Raw genomic sequence first — 21,439 nt, 5'->3', positions numbered from 1 at the left:
CATAACTACATTGCACAATGAAAGCTCAATCATCATGTGCATAGTTTGTAGATTCTTTGTTTTCTATATTGGATGTTGATGCATCAGCTTATAACTATACCCGAGTCTTTCTTTTTTTCCTTCTCTAGCCCTTTCCTGCACTCATTAATGTAGTGACCAGGTTTCTTACAATAGTTGCATTTGCATTTTTTCTTTGGCTTGTCGTCTTCCTTATTTGCAAGCTTGCCTGATGACTATGATTTTGGTTTGTAACTACCTTGAGGAAAAGATTTACCTTTGCCTCTTTGTCGACTGGCAGCAAAAGCATAATCTCTTGTACGCATGACAGATCTGTTTTGCTTGGATTGCTCTTCTTTGCAAGAGCACAGAAACCAACTCTTCAAACTTTAAGGTATTTGGATTGCCTTTCATCATGAGTCTAATGGTAGAAGTAAAACCTTGTTAACGAGTCAGCGATGCATTCAAGATAGTAGGCACCAATCAACCGTCATGATATATTTCATCAACACTGGCCACAACTGCTCCTTAAAATCTTTGATTTTTGTAAGGAAATTATCCATGGAGTCTCTCTCATCCATATGCTCTGACTCTAATTGCTTGCGTATATAAGCAATACGTGCTTCATTACGTACCTGGTAGAATAACGCGAGTGCATCCCAAGCATGTTTAGCGGTCTTACATGACCAAATGTGAGGAATAATACTCCTCTTAATCGATAAAACAAGCAACGCTTGTGCTTGCGCATCTCTTCCATTTGTTTATCCCTACATGGGAGGTATGCTATGCTGTGTGTACCGTGTCTGCAGATGTGCTTTCTACATCATGTTCATTAGAGGAACCAGGATGTCTCTCAATACCAACCACAACATTTCATAGCCCTTTGGCTATCAATACATGTTGCATCATATAGGACCATAACGGGTAGTTGGTCCCGTCAAGCTTATCCTCAGCGGATAACATCCGAAATACATCACTGTCTGCCATTTATGATAAAACCCAAGTAAGTAATCACACAACTGATGAGTCCTCTTTAATGCAACCAAGGTGGTTGCTAATAAGGTCAATGACAATGGAGACCTGCAAGGTGTATGAAAGAAATGCAGAGTACAATGAGTAGAAATTTCACTTGTAAGATGTAGAGATCGATGTCGCTAAAGTGAAGCTTGTATTCCTTGTGTCTGCACACCCGTCTGTAGTAGATCTGACAAAACTACTCTAGAATCTAATGAAGAACAATGCAAATCTGGTCTCCAAAGATATTTGTGGAAAATTAAAAACCGTGCGAAAATCTCCCAAAACGCGCCTAGAACGAAAATTTGATCGAAAAAGTTTTGTACAAAGTATTGCACATTGCACGATCTTGCTCTTCTTCCAAAAGGGTTCCCTGATCCAATTCAAGACATGTGACTCGAGGTGGGTTAGGCAACAACAAAGGGGCGAGGAGTGTATGCTCTGATACGAAATGTTGGGAATAGGGTTGCAGGAATGCGCGCGCGTGTGCACACACACACACATAGTGGAGAAGCTCAAGAGAGCACAGAATGAGTTGTTAGAAAGATAATGAGTGTGTGTTGTACAAAGAAGATAAGTATACCCCAAGATGGGTGTATACTAGCACGGGGAAAAAACCTCCTAAAGAGGAAAAAAGTGCCTTGCTGGTCCTAGTGTGTTCACACATCACTACCAAATATGGCTACAAAGACAATATATGAACTAGCATATGGCTACAAAGATAATATATGAACTAGCATATGAGGAAAAAAAAGATAACAAACATACTAACTACACACGTACTCACAAAAGATGAGCATAAGCTAGTATTAGTACAAGAACAAATAATTATTAAAGTATGAACTCCAATTGGATATAAAGCTCTCTTTCGTAGCTTGTTGATTAAAGAGACGAGGGTCATCTTTTAGGACTAAGAGCCATGATTAGCATAACTTATTATAGATATGTATAGCTTGGTTCAGCTATTGGTTTTACATTCATCATCTAAGAGTTGATATGTTAGTCTACATTGCTTAAAGTATAAATTTTTTGATTTTATTATTAGCTATTCAAGATTGTGTAGCTACTAGTATGATTAAAATCATTTATCAGCTTGGAGTACTTGCTTTGTGGGTTTTTCCAAGGGAAAAGGCTCCTCCAATTTGCCAAGGAAGAGATTTAATTTTAATGACATGTACCTCCTATACTTTTTGATACACGAGTACATGTATTGATGCACGTCATGGATGGCATCTATCTTGCGAGTTTGTGAATAATCGATGGATGCTTTTTTAATTGAATATGTCATGAAAGTATTTTTTTGTTAATGAGCACAACTGATCTATGGTAGGGAAATCATTAGTTTAACAATTCTTTCATTAGATTATCATTAGTATTTAACAAACATAGATTCATGGTCACTAAGGCTATGGGACAATGAAGATGATATGAGAGTTGTTATCACACAGAAAAAGAGTTGAAGGTGAGATGTTTTCATGATCAAATAAACACCTTTGTTTATATAATTCAAAGTGTAGGGAGAGACAGGTGGATTTATGTGAAAGCAAAGAGGTGAATTAAACCAGCCAACAAGCAAAAGCTCATAGAGGTGGAAGCCTACTTTCTACTACAATGTGTCACATGGATTGGCTTAAAAGCACTGTGGAAAATGTAAAACTTTTATATTTTTGTTTGAGGAGAAACATAAGCCATTAGGATGTAACTCCCATGTGAGTGAATTCTCCCCCTCCTTTGACCAAAACTTTCAATGTCTCATTTGATATGTGCTTATACATGCATGATTCCATAGTAGTGTCATGGCCTATGGAGACCACTTGCACATTTCGAGGGCACAATTGACAACATCCTTGTGATAAAACTAAAATCTCACTAAAATAGAGCATATCTAATGTCTCCTAATCTATATTTCTCATGATATTTAATTTATCCCACTTGATCAATCTAAGGCCAAGACTTCATGATAAAGATCTAAGACCCCTACTAGAATTTGTTATTACCTTCATGGCCAACATTAGACACCCATCCTCTATGCTTCTTACCAACCATTATTTAATTCAATTTTAACAATTAAAGTCCATTCCATAACATTGGTTTTTCACAATTATGCAAAAAACCTTATACATTTAAGTATTCTAATCACTAAGGTTTCAATCTTTTAATGGTTTTCCATGCACTAATTACCAAGCTCTACTATGGTTTATCATTTTAATTATTTTATGGATATCACATAAATTAATCACAATCTCATAATCAATTAACTGTATAACTACTCTTGATTAACCCTAAATCAATACTTAAGACATAGTGCTATTTTTTAATTAAGAAAAAGAGCTCTGATACCAAATGAGACACCCCATAGTAAGAATCCACTTGCATGTGTGTCAACCTATGACCAATACTCACAAAATGAAGTTCGAGAGGTTCATTTGGAGCATTGCAATCATCGTGCACCATGCAATGAGTACACATGGACATCCTCAAGAAGATTAGTAGGGTTCCGCTAGCATAAAAGAAAAACTAAAAAGCACATCTGGAGCACTACAATCATCGTACACTATGCAATGAGTACGCACAGACATCTACATGAACATAGTAGGGTTTGGCTAGCACTTGCCACCCAATCGTTCGTAGGCTTCAAACCATATGGAATTGCGAGCCATCCCCACTAGAGGCCAGCACAATCCTTGTAAGCTTGCACCCTCAAGGCTGCATATCCCATACCACACCCCCCAGTCCTCATGACTATCATTGGTATGGCTAACCACATGCTTGGTCCCTTGGGAGGCCCCTCTCCCAAGGTAGAGTTCCACACATGAAGTCGATATCCGTTGGTAAGAGACCTCGATCTGATTTTACATTACAACCCCTGAGGGTCATGTGAAGGGGTTGTGTTTTAAATGCCACAGACTAGGCCACTTTGCATATGCTTGTCTGATGAAGAAGAAATCTGATGGTGGTGGCAGTGGAAATGCACCATAACCACAAGCTCATGCACACTTGCCACAATTTGGACTTGTTTTAAGTAATCCTCTAATTTCTTGTATTGATGTTTGTTCTTTAAATATAAATAGTGAGAATTATCATCTAAACATGGGAGTATCGGTCCACATGACTTAATCTGAGCGATGGGTGAAGTCATGGGAACTCCTATTTACTGATGGGATTATCAATGTTTCTCTTGTCTAGACTTTGTGTTCAAGTGGTGTCGAGTGGTGTCGAGTGACCACCATTGATATCACGTGATGAACCTGGCACAATGTGTGACTCCATGTTGGCAAAATAAGGTTCCTTGTCTCATCTTAAAGATCTAAGTTCACAAGGAGGAACACTCTTTTCTTATTTTATGCCTTGATAATATTGATGTATTGCTAGGTAAAGACTGGTTCTTCCACAAGAGCCCTAATGTAAATATTGACTATGTCCATCATGGTACAATTTTGTTTTTATGTGAGATGTTCTTGATGCTTTTGTAAAAATCTATCTCGTACACATCATCTAGGTTTTGTTTTATTTTTGGTCTACTTCCTTTAGCCATTCTTAGCTCCCACTTTAATTCTCCAATCTCATTCCGTCTCTTTTGGATTCCATCTTGTAGCCAATCTTTCTTTGTTTTACACCTTGAAATCTCCGAGTTCTTTGTGAATACTTCCTTAAGGATCCGTTCTCTCAAAAAATTATCCCAGATCTTTTCCTTCTAAAGGCTTCCTATCTTCACGATTTATTTTTCTTGGATCTACATCTTGTTGGGGACTCCTTTCACTTAAGGTCTCTAGTTCTCCCATGTTTTCATCTTCTTTGAACTTCCTTTTTTGGAGGTTTTTCGTTCTCTTAGGTGCATGCACATGCACGATACATAAACACATACATATATATGGGCATATACTACACATACACACATACATATGAACACACACAACACACATCTTTTATCATGGAATGTTGTTTATGGATTAGGACATGTATTTGAGCATGAATTTACACTTACACTTGGGAGATGCCACTAAGAATTATGGCTATCCTCTAGACCTCACACCACTTTGTATTTGAGCCTCATCCTTATATACTAATTCGAGCCATATACCTCTCTTTGGGCATTCATGTGTACTTCTGTGTAGAAGATGATGCTTATGAAACTAAAAAATATAGAGTGATGGGATGGCCAAACTATTCCATTTTGCTATGCATAATCTATCTCTTTTTCATTGGTAGTGTAGTGGTCTTTGAACATGCACGCTTGTCTATACACAACCCATTATTACTCTTGTAAAACCTCTTTCTCGACTCCATTTATATTTTGAAGCATTGGTAGTGTGGTGGTCTTTGATCATGTTGCATGCTTGTCTATACACAATCCATTGTCTATACACAACCCATTATTACTCTTTGATCATGCATTCTTGTCACACAACTCATTATTACTCTTGTAAAACCTCTTTCTCGACTCCTTGATTCCATTTACATAACCCATTGGTAGTGTGGTGGTCTTTGATCATGCATGCTTGTCTACACACAACCCATTATTACTCTTGTAAAACCTCTTTCTCCACTCCTTGATTCCATTTACATTTTTTGTGATGCACCTTCTTTGTGATGGTGGCCTATCGTCATTCAAATAATCAATGGTTCACATTTCATGCATGCTTGTCATCAGTGTTCTTTGGAATTGTGTTTGTTTATGTGTAGCTGAAATTGCACATTGAGTTGATATGTTGACTTAAAGGTTAGTCTAGAAGTTTAATCCTCAAAAAGGCCTTCAAGAAAAAAGTTATCCTCTTAAAATTTAAAAATTGTTCTAAACTCTTTGATTATTCCATGGGTTTTTGATTAGGAGAGTAGTAGTCTTCGCCACCACCACCTTATGTGGATAAGGTAGGCAATTATGGGTAAGTTTTATAATTCTGCAGTATCTAACATCTGGAGTCTCGTGGAGGTGGACAAGCAATGGCGATGACGATGACCATGGGTGGTCTTCATCTCAAGCTCGCCATAGCCAGCTCAAGCAACGAGCTTTTCTCTACGTCGCAGCGTCTTCACGCGTGCGCGCTGCCTACCTTCGCCCCGCAGGCTCGCCCTTCGGCGTCCCCTCGATCAGCCTTTGCCACCAACAACGATGAGGGGGGAGCCCCCCAGGTCATCAGCAAGCGGCACCTGCTCGCGGGCTCTGCATCTCTCTCCTGCTCGCTCGCGGCTTTGTCTCGGATAGGGTTTCCCAGGGAGGCCCGGGCCGAAGAGCTTCTCTCGGAATGGGAGATGGTCCCGCTCCCCGTCAACTCTGGCGTTGTGCTCTTGGATGTCTCGTTTGTTCCAGAAGAACCCGACCATGGTGCGCTCTCTGCTTACTCCTCACCTCTTCAATGCTCGGATTTTTCATTTCTGTAGTTATGAAAAACACCCAACGTTCTTCTGCGGTGAGGTCTCTGCATTTATGCACTCAAAAGTATTATGGCTTTTAAGAGGGGCTCTATGGGAAATTGACAAGATGCAAATGCATGGCTTTGGAAAGGTGGCATACTCCAATTGCCTTCCATGGTATAATGTTTCTACCTCAGTAACAAACCCGTCTAGTATATCCATCTGATCTGCATGCATTATGTGTGTCATGACCAGTCATTCCTGAGCATTCGGTGGCATAGGTCACTAAGAAGTAATAATGCAAGTTGTACATCTTACTCACTGCCATGGTTTGCCTAATTGTTAGAACTTGGGGCTGCCAGTTGGGCAGACATGCAATTGGGGGAATAGGTATCATTGGGGCTACAGAAGTCCTGTGTGTGTTATGGCCCTCGGCAATTATGCATATTGCAAGTGTATTCATGAGAATTGGTTCTCAAGGTTTGCAGCAGTTCCTATACATGTGATAGTCGTCCTTAAAAGAACTGTCATCTGATTGTGCTTTGTGTACCTGCACTTAGATTTTGCACTATCTCCATTATAATCTCACTATTTTTTCAAAGAGTGGGAGAACTATGAGTGACAGAGTTGCCTGGAAAGGCTTGTAACTGCAGACAATCTTCCTTAGCATGACCTATCTTACTTGTGTCTAATGTGCAAATGGATAAGAATGAAGATAGAGAACAACAGAGAATAGAGAGACACACGCACAACACATGACTACCTAAACTACTATATATTTATGTACATGAAAATGAGATACACCAGAACTCTCCCAAGTACAAAATGATACTGAAAATGTAGGTTTTTGATCTTAAGCCCTAATGCTGATGTTAGATGCTAGTGCTTAACCGAACACCTTGTTGTAGATCTATTTCCAGCACCTTCAATCATGCCTCAAGTGGTTGCTCGTGATTGTGTGCTCCAGAAACCCTGAGATGAGATGATCAAACAAGGAACCAAATCCCTCTTTTTTATATAGCAGAAACCACTCCAGTTCGGCGAATGTTTTTTGACCTACAAAATAATGTCAAAAAGCACTCCAAATGCTTTAATATTGTGTTCAAAGTGTGTCCCATCTATGGATGCTAAAATCAGTCCAAAACCTGGCTGTCCAAATGCAACACACAAAAGTTGTCCACCGCCAGGTGTGTCACATTCTCCCCCACTAACATTACAACTGTCCTCAGCTCTAAAATGCAACTACTCTAGTGATTTCGTGCTATGTAATGGGTGTTTTCAAACAGTCAGTCCACTCGTGGGTGTTCATTCTACTCCTAGACCCATACATCATAAAAGACGAGAAGTGCGGGATAGGCAAAGTGAAGCACTAGCTCGGTAGCTAACAACCATGGTGGCATAAATGCTTCAATAACCAGTAATGTGAGTTCATTCGGACGGACAGCAGGAAATGCAATCAATAACACGTGGAGTTGGGTCCGCGGGCAAGCAAGCCTCTTTACACAAGCATTCCCCACATAAGTAGATTGAATAGGAGTTGGCCGTCATTCCATTCTCTGTGCAGCAGTTTCCCCGCATGCCCGGACTACCCTTATTACTTGTGAATGTAGTATTGTTATGCAATTGCCTCTGAACGAACCCGGATCGGAATGGGTAGAGGGCTAAAGCGTGACGGAAAGGAAGCTTGTAGGGATGGGCTTCTCCAACATCCCGTGGCAAAACCAATCTAGCCCTCACTGAAGGCCCGCAGGTCGGGGTCATTTTCAACGAAACATACCTGCCAACCCGGTTAAATATTGATCCCCGGCTTTCTTAACACAAGCCTTGGCAGGTTTATCCAACCTAGTAGTGGAAGATATGGCAGGAATTCGGTGAAATTATACCTTTTTTGGGCTAAGATGGGTGAGCCCAAGTCAGTAGTTGATGCCTGACAGAACTAATTACACCTTCGTTAGGTAAGATGCGTTGGGGTCAAAGCCAGTAGTGGATGCCCGCTTGGCAGAACTTGCCGAATCTCGATGATAGAAACTTTACTTTATGGATGCGGACAGGAAGCATGTTTAATGGACACGAATTGGTTTAAGCATAAGGGTGCGGAGTGAGGGGGGCAGAAAGTAACTCCACTAATTAGCATTAGTGGGAAAAGCTTGGCTCTCGTAATCAAGGGACCTGTCTACCGGGTGGATATTGGGCACATGGACATCAAACCTACCCACTTGGAAGCAAGTACATAGTGGGCATTAGGATCTTAGACACGTTCCTTGGTTGGGAGGCAGACATAGGTAGACATGGTGAGGGTCAAAGGCACAAAATGATATTTACGATTCAAAAGATATTAGAGTTAAGGAACCCGGAATGGCTATCAACCAGGGTTCAAAGTCGAGGACTCTCGACATAGTTCGGTAGCATGATGGGCTTGAATTTGGACTTGAGAGTCTGACCGTGCCAACAGGTCTAGCAACAAGGTAGCCTTGTCATATCACGCCGTGAAACTCGCAACATTTTACCTTGGTTAATTAACTCAAGTGGTTAGACCACCTTAGAAGTAGGTAATGAAACAACTCCAAACCAACCCAAGGAGCTACGACTGAGTTGGCCATAATCGAGATTCGTCATCCTACCCTCTCCCTTCTGACTTCGCGGCATTGCTCCGCGAAGAAGGAGTTGGATTCTTGCCAAAGTCTCCCGTGTGAATCACCAACGAGCATGAGATCCGAGCTTCTAGGTTAATGGGCGGAAAGATCTCAGACATAGAAAATGTTTCATAGACAGTAATCTTAATATTTTAGGCAAGAACACTATAGGTCGTAAGTATAGAATCTGAAAGGTATATTTCTATTCACAACTGGGATGATGTGTCTTTGGATAGTAATGGGATTCGAACCCATGTTTTCAAATTCACAATTTGACACTCTAACCCATTGATTTATACGTGCCCCTAGTGCTAGCTCCTCGCCCCTTCAGATTTAGAAGGGGCCCTCCCTTGAAATCAATTCAGACACGTCCGTACGCACTATCAGATTCAAACTGAAAACCTAGAGTAGATTCGAAGTCTGTCGCATTTACCAATTCCACCAACAAGCAGGTATGTTCAATATCAGACTCGAACCGATAACCCTCGAAATGGGACAGATTTTAAGTCTTGCTGTGTTTACCATTTTCACCAAGTGAGCAAACGGGGAAGAAAATCTCTTTTGAGAGAGAAGGTGGGCGGGGATCAAAATTTCTTGCTGTATAGAGTTATAGAGCAATGACCTTTATTTGCAAGTCAAGACTTTAGGGCTCATGGCTTCATTCTCATGCATGTACAAGATAAGACTATATACAAGATCTCCTAAAGCAAGTGGTCGTCACCATGTTGGAATGGTGATGCTTCGTCCAGCCTCCATGGTGTTCGTGGAGTGCTCCTTGCTCTTCCTTTTTGTCCACAATTCTTGACCTAGTGGCCAACCTTGCCATAGGAGGTACACTTTTCGAGTTGCTTTTCTTGGATTTTCGAAAACAGGCATGCTTAAATAATGAGGGGTCAAATCACCTTTTAATCTCTTGTCCTCTTCCACAAGAGAGTTCCTCGCCATCATCTGCGCTTCCTTCTCCAGACTGTGAGCCGCCTTGCTCCTATACCCCTTTCATTTAGTGCCTCTGCCTCATCAGCCCCCCCCCCCCCCCCCCCCCCCACCAAAAAAAAAAAACCCTCTTCATTGTCTCCTGGAGAGGTGCTTGCAACTTTCGGGCAGTTTCTTAGGCAAGTGTTGACAACTTCTGGTTCTTCCAACGTCTAGGAGGACTCTAGGGTAGCCACTCCGTCATCCCCGTTCGAGGTTGCCATCCCTTGCCTTTCTTTCTCAAAAGTGGACCTCTAGCTCCTTGCTTCGACAATTGCATCTTTGGAGGCCTCCACCTTGGTTTGCAAGAATGTGGGTAGTCGCTAGGCACGTGGACGACTCAAGGACTTGTGCAGGCAAGCGGAGAGCCTGGAAAGATCACTGAAATTCATCCCTTGGGGCATGGATACTACCAGGTTGAGTTTGATTCACCTGCAGTATTGGACAGAGTCATGCGGCTGAGCCTCGTCGCACTGTGTACGGCCCAGGCCTTCTTTGCAAGGTGGTTGCACAGCTTTGACCCAAGGTTGGTTGGCGCCTCAGGCCTTCCCCTGACAATTTTCTTTCTTGGTCTCAGGAAGGAATACCTTCCTCTCCTCCCAGTGATTGGTGGTGTTATTGGAAGAGTGATGGAATCCCTACCCACTACCGCTTTGATTCTAGCTCTGACGACCGAGATTCCATCTCTTCGTATCTGCATAGCCTATCTAGAGTCAGTTCCTAATCGCTTCCTTACCTTTGGGGAGCTCCCATTCTATAGAGAGTTGAGTACTCCAGCCTCCAAGGCCAATGCTTCATTTGCTAGTAGATGGGACACCTTGCTGGATCTTGTCCTCGTCGTCAATCCAGGATGGTGCCTCTAGTGGTTCCACTCTTGTTTCCAGTTCAGATCCTCATTAGGGGTTTGGGGGAATATTGGCCCCCAGGCATTAGAGCACCAGGGCTTGCCTCGGTGGATCTCGGTGCAGGAGAGTGGCAGACCGCTGGCGTGAGGTGGAACCACCATCTGCTAGGCACACCAGGCTGGCAGGCCACAGGAGAATATGGTCTTGTTATTGAACTGTTAACGAGCATTTATCTCAGCAGCCCCCTCCCCCCCCCTCTTTTTGGGAACCGTTTCCTTGTAACGATCCCTCCTGATCCTCGTTAGGCCCTTTGACCCTTCAGAGCTTTCAGCGGGCTTGACCTCACAGCACCTAGCACCCCGCCCTCACAGGTGAATCCTTCCTCCCTTGCCCCCCTAACCCTGATGCCCTCCCCCCCCGCTCCTGTCTTTTGCTTTGGCTTCCCCCCTTGCATCTCCCTCCACCCCGACCTCATTAGGAGTCCCCCCTCCCCGCCCCCCCCCCCCCATCTGTCTCAACGGTGCCTAACTTGGAGAGGATGCAGCAGGCTAGTTTAGTTTGCCATTTGATCCACCGTTTCACGGAGTCGGTAGAAATGACCATCGCTGCCTCTCCAGTGAGGGCTCTCCCTCCAGAGTTGCCGACGGTCCCCACAGAGTGCAAGGGCAACTAGTTTGACTACAACTTATTCCGATGCCTCCTTGTCGAAGGAGCGGGTGTTTTCAAGGAGGCGATGGCTCTCATTCGTATATGTGTGGTTCTACATCACTCCACACCCTAGAGAGGCATGATGATCTTCTCCTTCCCCCTGAGTGCAACATCAGGGACGGATTGGAGCATGGAGTCAGTGCGTGCGGCTATTCATGAGCAGGCTATAGAGCTCCCACACCATTTGCATGATCTGCGTATCACGGACGTGCTCACTTTGTTAGCCTTTGGCCTCCGGGAAGTCTTGGTGTGAACAGTCACTTATGCATGGGCACTTTTTACCAAGTGCTGGCTTGGGTTTTTTCCCGTGTGAACACACCTTTGGTTTGTTGGGACACTTATCCCTAGGTGTATAGTACCTTGTACTTTTCACTCATTATCATTGAGTACTTCCAGCTATCACAGCACATCACGTCTCTCTCTCTCTCTCTCTCTCTCTCAGGGGTTGAGACGGAGGAGCATTACATACTTGACAGTTCACTTGTCTCTACGGTTCTCAATGGTTTGCCTAAATCCTATCAAGGATTTGCTACCACCCTTCGTCTCTTGATGAAGAGACATTTGATGATTTGGTAGCTCTCTTGTTACAGGAAGAGTAATCTCATTCCAACCAAAACAACATGATTGTTGCAAATCAGGCTTTTGCTGCCTCCCATTATGCCAAAGGAAAATTTGGGGTTGGTTCTAGTGCTAAACCTAAGGGCAAAGCATAAGCCCATTTAGATCCTCCTAAGTCCAAAGAGGAGCAGATTGAGAAAAAGAAGAGATGCAACTATTGTCAGAAACTTGGTCATGTAATTGAGGAAGGCAGGAAGTGTAAAGAGAGTCTCAGAGTGAGACAAAGAAGAAGCAGCAAGGTCTGGCTGCAACTATAGGTGACAATGCCGAGGAGGCAGATTTTGCACATAATGGCTATGTCTTAACAACCACATGCAGTGATGTGCATGCCTCTTGTTTGTCATTGTTGGATGCTGATTGGTATTTTGATTCAGGTACTACAAAGCACATCACTTCGTGCAAGAAGCTGTTTGCTACCTTGAGAGATGCACCTCAAGTGGTACAGTTTTGTGTGCTAATAATGCATCATATGCCATTAAAGATATTGGCAATGTGGAGTTAACATCATGTAGTGGGGACACCTATACTCTTGCAGACACTTTGTATGTACCCGGAATTCGCAAGATTCTTATTTCTGTCTTAGCACTTGTAAAAGTTGGTCTCAAATTCCAGTTTTTTGATCATTGCTGCTCCATTTATGATGACAGAACAGATTTTGATGCGCTTATGCTATCTGGTACATGGTGCAATGGCCTTTATAAGCTTGACATGTATGACAGGAGTAGGGATTCTCATGATGATGCTATGGTTGCTTCCACATCACAGGTTATGCGTGACACTGAGCTATGGCATGCTCGGTTTGGTAACCTTAATTTCCCTTCTCTTATGCATTTACAGCGTCAGTCTATGGTTCATGAGTTGCCACCTATGTAGCTCCCACACAATCATGTATGCGAGGGATGTATATTGGGAAAGATGCATCGTCAGTCCTTTCCAAAGGATGGCACTGTGCGAGCTACTCGGCCATTGCAGCTCGTACATAGTGATTCATGGGGCTCTATGAGGGCATCATTTTTTGCAGGACATCTATACTTTACGACTCTCATCAACGATTACGCTTGGTTTAGTTGGGTGTATGGTTTGAAAGCTAAATCAGATGCATTTTCAACTTTCCATCAGTTTCTCCCTATGGCTGAAAATGCTTGTAGCCATATGCTCATGACATTGTGTATAGATTGAGGGGGGGAATATTTGTCACATGAGTTTACAGCTTTTATGCAATCACGTGGTATTTCTCATCAGTGTACTACTCCTTATACACCACAACAGAATGGTGTGGATGAGCACCGTAATTGTACACTTATGGAAATGGTGAGATGTATGCTTAAAACAAGGATTTGCCATCTAGATTTTGGCTTGAAGCGGTCATATGCGCCAACTATGTGCTGAACCGTTGTCCAATTGAAGCATTGAAATCTATGACAACTTATGAGGCTTGGAATGGCAGAATCCCTGTAGTCACTCTTATGCGTGTTTTTGGATGTTTGCCTTACGTGCATGTACGAGCACAACAAAGACAAAAACTTGAAGCAAAGGCATTGAAATGTATTTTTGTGGAGTATAGCAGTGAGTGCAAAGGATACAAGCTATATGTACCTTCCACCAGGTTGGTTATTGTGTCAAGAGATGTCATCTTTGATGAATATGCCTCCCAACCTATGCTTTCATGTAGGCTACAACCATCAATCTATGCCCCAGATGTCTTTGATACATTGCTGCCATTATTTGTTACAATTGTTCAACCTGTTGAGCTTGCTTGAGTCCAAATCAGCCTCCCATTGCTGCTGAAAATCAGCAGCCCAACATTCCCCCTATTGCTCTAGATTTGCCACACTTCGATTAGGATGCCATGGGTGATGCATTGGTTGAAGAGGATGTAGCCATTCATGACTCACAGAGAGTTTCCCGTTGGCTAATTGACACCTTGCGTGATAACAAGTTGCCCACACTTATGCCAGGTCGTACATGTGCTGCCTCTCGACATGCATCTCATTTTGTTGACCAAGTCCCTTTCAATAGAAAAGTTTGAAGCTTTCCGCAAAGCTTTAAACTTATTACCTCTACTAGGGTAGTCTGCTACACCGTGTAGACGTTCACACCATTCACTTCAGGGGGGTTTGTTAGCCTTTGGCCTGCGGGAAGTCTTGGCGTGAACAGACACTTACACACGGGCACTTTTTACCTAGTGCTGGCTTCGGGTTTTTTTCCCTGTGTGAACACACCCTTGGTGTGTTGGGACACTTATCCCTAGGTGTGTAGTACCTTGTACTTTTCACTCATTATCATTGAGTACTTCCAGCTACCACATCACGTCTCTCTCTCTCTCTCTCTCTCTTTCTCTCTTAGCTTGATACGACTCTCTGTGTGTGGAGCATCTACTCCCCCATCCAACACACACTTCTGGCCATTGGCATGGATGGAGGTGGGTGGCTCTGGTCACTCACCATGCAGAGCCACTTTCTGGAGTCGACTGCCACAGCATGCAGAGCCACTTTTTGGAGTAGAGTTAGCCAGTCCCTTCCACATGCAGATTTCTGGTGTATGCGTAGGGATTTCAGCATGTTAGTCGACAAAGGATAGATTGGGAGGTGGCATGGCTACAGTTTTTGGCATAGAGTACTCGGCTTGGGAGGAGTTGATTTTGGCTTTGAGGTGACAAGACCCTTGGCATTTACCGGAGTTTGGACATAGCCCTGGGAGTTTGTGCTTCTTGAGATCCGACAGGAGGAGTATAGGCCCTAACCTTTCCAGATTAGACGGATTCTATGTAGATGAGTGGGCTTGTGGACGTGGTGGCTTGATTTGTATTTTGGCAGGCACTACTTTCTTCGATCATGCACCTGTTATTCTATCCTTGGAGGACCTCTGGAGGCAGGACATACATTTGAGCACTCGGATCCCTGACAGCCTGATTCAAGACTCTGAGATATGCAGCAGGATAGAGGAGATGTGGGAGAGGTTGGATTTTCACATAGGATCAGTTGTAGGCGCCTTGGATGCAGACCTTGGAGAGATCAACAGTTTACTACAGGAGGCAGCGCATAGCAAATTGGCTGGCTGCCGAGAGGAGAGGAGCATCCGTCGGAGCCTAGCCTCCCTGTAGCAGCTCCAGGAGAAGAGTATACCAGATAGCCCGTGGATTCAGGTCCAGTTTTTGGCTGCAGCCTGTATAAAGCTTAGTTCTATCGAGGAGCGGAGGGTGGAGTACAGATACCATGCTAGAGCCTCCTTTTGGACCCAGGCAGGAGACAAGGGAACCAGGAATTTCTTTGAGATAGCAGGTCCACACAGATGGAGGGATGGTATCCGCAGGTTGTGAGGCCAAGATGGATCCATTGTTGCAGATCCCCCCCCAGCACCATAAATACCTCTCTCTCTCTCTCTACCATAATAGAACCATATAAGTGGGTACAACTGGTACATCTTCATTGCAGCTGGTACAGCTGGTGTAGGGGCTGGTACAGCAGGTACAGGGGCTGGTGCAGCCCGTGCATCGGTTGGTGTAGAAGGTATAGGGGCTGGTGCAGCCGGTACAGCAGCTGGTATGGCAGGCACATGGGCTGGTGCAGCCGATACAGTAGGTACAGGGGCTGGTACATTAAGTTCAAGGGCTGGTGCAGCAGGTACAGGGGCTGGTGCAGCCGGTACAGCAGGAACATTGACTGGTACAGCAGGTACATGGGCTGGATAGCACGTGTAGAATCTGGTACAGTAGGAACAACCCTCAAAACAGCAGGTACAGTCTTCCAAAACAGTAGGTATAGTGGCTGTATAGTAGGTACAGAATCTGGTAGAGAAACTTTCTGTAGAGGGGAGAGTCTCTACGAGCTAATTCCGGAGAGTGGGAGGAACCACCTCTCTCGTATGTCGCCAAACCTGCTCACGCGCATCCAGCACGTGAGGATAGGTGGGGCACCCGTGAGGGAAGAATGGAAGAAATCTGTGGCAATGGCTCTCACATAATATTTGCAAATTTTTTCTCTAAGAGTTGGAAGACCTGGTCATTGGGGAAGATTAATACCCCTAACCAGAATGCTCACCACCTGCTCACTCAGGGGCCTTTAGATAGTTCCTAGCACATATAATACCTAGGAGTATAATCACATAAAAACCATATGGACTCTCCATTGAAGATCAGCTAGATCAACCAACAAGATCCATGTAAAAGAGCCATGAACTCATCCGTTGTTGAAGACCAGCAAGGCGAATCAACCGGATCCATGCTTGTGTTCATAAAACAGCTCCAACTCATTTTCTTCCTCGACACACACGACAGGTACATTGGCTTCTACATACATACTTTATATGTTCATGGATTCTTGGGCATGAGATGGACAGCCCTATTGTACATTTGTTATGGGTGAGCCCTCAAAGCTTGTTTTATGGGGGGGAGGGGGGGTTGGCCCTAGTGCAGCGTCATATATGCAAGCGTCTATTTTCAGCTTGCAATGGATATTTCTAGTTTCTATGTTTTATGCAAAGTGATTATGGATATATGTCAAGGTTGTGGCCATGTTTCATGTTTAAATGTTACACTTTTTGATTATCCTCCAAGGGGTGATGTAAGTGCTAGACACATGTCTCAGGAATGAAGACCAAGACGGTGTTCAAAGTCAGGGCAAGAATGGATTGGGGACAGGAGGGAACAGATGCATAGATTTTATTCAGAGTCAGAGTGGTTTTGGAGATCGGGCTGGGTTTTCAGTGAAAAGGGTTGCCAGAGTTGGATGGATGACACAGGGACTCCGGGAATAGAGTGGGATGATGACAGTCATCCAAGGAAAAAGTTGGAATCTTGTCATCAAGTTTAGCAGAGGGGGATGTCATGTGCATAAAATGCCATGGACATTCTCAGATGCTAGTCCAGAAGAGGCAGCCAGAAAAAGAGTATAAGAACCAGAAGTTGGGGCACAAGGTGCAGTTTGGTCAAGGGTGGACTTGCAGCAGGGCATGGAAGGATGTGGTTATGCTGTCGGCTGCTTGCAAAGGTGGTTGGCTGGACCAGATTCGAGGCGGGCTGGACCAGATCAGAAAACACTGCATTTTTATGGAATAAATACCACGACTGCTGGCCGACCAGCAGCAGTCGGCCAGTTCTCCAAGAGCCTATAAATAGGCAGTTTGCTCATGGTAGGAGGCATTCAACTCTTTAGGAGTTGGGTCCCTAGTCTAGGAATGTTTTGGTGATGTTCACCTTTTCAAGAAGGCAGCTAAGGGCTATAGATGTAGGTACCTTTTTGTACCATCAGAAATATACTGAATTTCCAGCCATCTCTCTCTCCCTTCTGTTTGCGTTATGCATCAGCATGTTTTCAGTGGTGTTTAGGGCTGAAAGAAGACCCCCAGAGCTTCGGCGTATTACAATAATCTCCCATTCCCAAAGCTTGTACATTCTTAATCTTTTGGGCATCTAAAGCCATTGCCGTATAAAACCTAGGGCAATATCCAGACTGGTGACATCCTCCCTAGCTTCTTAAAAGTTGTCCGCAACTTTAAGCTTCAAGCCATATATCCAAGATGTAATCACGTCCCATCAAGTGGGCAAGACGAGACACTCTCAAAATCCAATATAATTGAAAGAATTAATGCCCAAAATAAATGGACGAGACTAAATTAGTCCTCATAATATCAATGTCAAAATGATATTTCAAATAAATGGATGAGACAAATTAGTCCCATAAGTCCAGATATCATAACCATGTCCCAAATAAATGGGCGAGACAAAACAATCCCATAAGTGCCGATACTAGAATCATGTCCCAAATAAATGGGTGAGACAATACAGAATAAGTCTTGATATCATAATCATGTCGCAAATAAATGGGAGAGACAAAACAGTCCTATATGCCAAATAATCAAGGGCCAAATTTGGCCAATCCCAATTCTCTCTCTCTCTCTCTCTCTCTCTCTCTCTCTCTATATATATATATATATATATATATATATATATATATATATATATATATAATGATCTACACAAGACACATGCACAAGAGGCAAGTGTGTCTCAATAACTAGTATCAGTGAGATAAATCATATACTAATGAAATAAATCATATATGAGATAACCATTGTAAACCAAGAACTCAAGGCATAGAAATAGGTGCCACTCCAGAGGACAAACAGGCTCAAGGCACACGAATCGGTGCCAGTCCAGAGCACAAACAAGCTCAAGGCATATGAACAGGTGCCAATGCAGAGCACAACAGGCTCAAGGCACACAAATGGTGCCAATCCACATGACCCTTAGCATGGACTGAAGTCCCGTGCCAATAGAGTGCCATCTCCACTCTACCACATGCACCCCGTGGTGGTACTTTGACCACACACCTTGGAAGCCATCCTCATGGTGTCCCAACGTCATTGTCTTGGGGATTTCTCGAAGGCTCAATAGGTTTGCCAGTAGATTCTCCACATCTTCACTATGGACTGGGCTTCCTCGCGCACTGTTACATGGGGGGCATAGTTGCTGGGCCATTGAGGCCGAGGCTGTCATGTCACATGAGGAGGGTGGGGCACTAGCTCTTCAGGTCTCTCACCTCCGTATTTCTGCAGTGCGAGTCCTAGCTCCGTCTACTGGTCACTAGAATCTAGGTTCTAGCCAGAGATGGAAGATTTGTAGTAGTATTGCTGCGTGGCACATATGGAGAGCTTGATGCAGTGAAGCCATCGAAGGCACCCTCACCCTGCTACGATAGTTTTAAAGGCCTTTCGGTTGCCAATAGAAATCCAATAGCTTGATGCTTTAATGAATTAAACAAATCCCTCTTGGAGGTGATATGTTAGGAGGCTCCATGGTCAAAAGGCATAGAGAGTAACTTGTAGGAGTACTGGAGTGCTTGTGTTTTGTTTGTTTTAGTCTTCTGCTATGTGTGCAGCTTTGTCAAATGCTTGCAACTACCCAATGATCATACAACTAGAGTCCTCTTCTTTTTTCTGTGAAGTTTCTTTCCTTCTGCCCTCGTTTTTTCTACTTTATTTGTTGTAAGCCTAGCGGGGCGTGCAATGATAGACTCAACCACGTGTCCAAGAGATAAAAATATAAAGAGAGAGAGGGGAGAGAGAAAAGGAAATGGGAATCTTGCACAGTACAACCACATTGAGCGGGGAACAGCCCCCCCCCCCCCCCCTTTCAAGAATTTATTCATGAACAATCCACGGGCACGCTGGCCAGGATCAATACAATCAATGAACACAAAATAAACAGACATGCCGATGTAGAATATCCAAGTCGATGTCAATGTGGAGACACGAGATCTCTGATGCCAAGCACACCATGGGGATGACCCACAAGTATCTCTCACCGGGCTAGTACCAAATATCCAAATCCAAATCCAATGATTCCAAGTCAATGAATCCAAATCCAAATCCAAGTCCAAGTCTAGATCCAAGTCCCAAGCATCATGTTCCATGTCCAAGCTCCATGCCCAAGTTCTCCATGTCTAAGTCCAAGTCCAAAAAACACTCGCTCATCCCATGAGTAATCTCCATAACTCCTATAGCCTTGTCCATAAAGAAAACCATGGAAAAGCTCTTTCTCGCAAGAAAACTGATATAAAACTTGTTTTACTGGTTTTTGGGCGATAAAAACATCCAAAAAGAAGTTTTAATGTTTTTGGAGCAGTTTTAGGGTTTTTGAAATTTCTGTCCGTACATGCGTTCGTATCGCCCATGCATATGCCCATACAAGTCTAGGGTTGACCGTACATCTGAAAAGTAAGTTGGAGAAGGTGTTGATGGCGAAGAAGAAACTCTTCATGATCATAATGATGTCCACACACACTTCACGATCTCCTTCAATCTTCAATGATCTTGTTCATGGTACTACAAGAGAAGTCCAATCCTTTTTATACTTGTAAGAGATCTTGCTTTTTGCCAAAAAGCCTTCATGCTTTGCTTTTCTCTTTTTGCCTTTGCTTATGCTCTTTTTACTTTTATTAATAAAATATTACTCAACTTTTGGTTCTTTGCTTTTCTAGCTTTAAGGCCTTGCTTTTTGGCCTTAGAGCTACTTTTTGAGAAAACGCCTTTTAGCTTTTTGGTCCGGCTAAGTCTCCTCTTTCCAATGGTGCCCTTGGCTCGCAGTCAACCCTGTTTGACTTTTTGCTTTTTCTTCCTTTTTGACCAAGAATGGTGCTTTTTCTTAATCAATCCTTACGGACCTTGTCCCCATGTCTTCTTCCACTTGTTTGGTGTCTGGGCATGGATTTCATTATGTGAAATAGAGCTAGGAGGGCCAAATAGTTACATTTGTGGTTTTTAAATTTATTGCGTGCTTATCAAAAAGCTAGCTTTACTCATGCAACCCTATCTCTTGATCCTTGGATACAGAATTATAAAATTCTTAGGACTTCACTTGGATTTCCTGTACCTAGGTTGAATTAATGTGCTGACCTGGTGATGAGCCTGAGATCTTAAGGATATTGAATGTGGTGTTTCTGTTTTGGGCAGGCTTCCTCTTAGGGACAAGACAAACTCTACTAGAAACCAAGGATGGAGGAAAATCTTGGACACCTCGATCTATACCATCTGCAGAAGATGAGGATTTTAATTACAGATTCAATTCAATAAGCTTCTGTGGTAAGGAAGGATGGATTGTGGGGAAACCATCGATTCTTCTACACACTTCCGATGCTGGCACAAGCTGGGATCGAATTCCTTTAAGTGCAAGGCTACCTGGCACACCTGTAAGCTCTCAAAATTTCCTTCGTACTCTCTCGTTTGAATTGACTTTCTGATGGGTTGCAACACAAGTGAAAAATACTTTTTTGTATCCTCCTTCGTTGTAGGTTCTTATCAAGGGAACTGGTGAGAAAAGTGCAGAGATGGTCACAGATGAAGGGGCAATCTATGTCACATCCAATATGGGTTACAATTGGAAGGCTGCTGTGGAGGAGACTGTCTCTGCCACTTTGAACCGGTGCTTATTAAATCAAGAAAATCCCATTTGATTGTTTTTTGATAGGAATTGTCTCCCTAAACATGTTTTGCTTCCACTGACTCCTGCAGTTTCTGAATTGGGTATGTAGACTTTTGAGGAATAACAGAACTCGAAAATATACTTGGGCTAGGTGTTTTTTCTTGACAATTCTGTACTAAGAAGCTTCAGAGAAAAGTCAGCGTTGCCTTTTCCATACATAATGAATTGTTGTTTTAATAGTTACCAGACTGCAAGGTCTAGATGTAGTCTATCGCGATGCATCTTTCTGTGCATGGACTGTGGTTGCTAGACAAAGTGCATGGTGAGGGTTGCATACCTTGTAGCTTGGCAGATTGTTCTGAGTTTATGAGCCAATCGTC

General features: G+C 43.4%; 1 protein-coding gene across 1 annotated transcript in view; it reads left to right on the top strand.

The window, feature by feature from the left end:
- The first annotated feature begins 5,902 nt into the window (after window positions 1–5,902).
- The window catches only part of HCF136 (photosystem II stability/assembly factor, chloroplast (HCF136)), a 65,213-nt gene continuing 49,676 nt past the window's right edge, over window positions 5,903–21,439 (top strand). Inside the window, exons 1-3 of the mRNA XM_086773037.1 lie at window positions 5,903–6,334; window positions 20,591–20,826; window positions 20,929–21,059. Coding sequence (XP_086629163.1) covers window positions 5,953–6,334; window positions 20,591–20,826; window positions 20,929–21,059 — 749 coding nt within the window. The 5' untranslated portion in view covers window positions 5,903–5,952. The remainder of the gene's footprint in view (window positions 6,335–20,590; window positions 20,827–20,928; window positions 21,060–21,439) is intronic.

The sequence above is a fragment of the Cibotium barometz genome, chromosome 33 (assembly GCF_041138505.1).
Source record: "Cibotium barometz isolate CiBa-2024 chromosome 33, ASM4113850v1, whole genome shotgun sequence".
Classification (NCBI taxonomy): Eukaryota; Viridiplantae; Streptophyta; class Polypodiopsida; order Cyatheales; family Cibotiaceae; genus Cibotium; species Cibotium barometz.
Note: the sequence above shows the minus strand (reverse complement) of the source record. Positions and strands in the feature narration are given on the sequence as shown.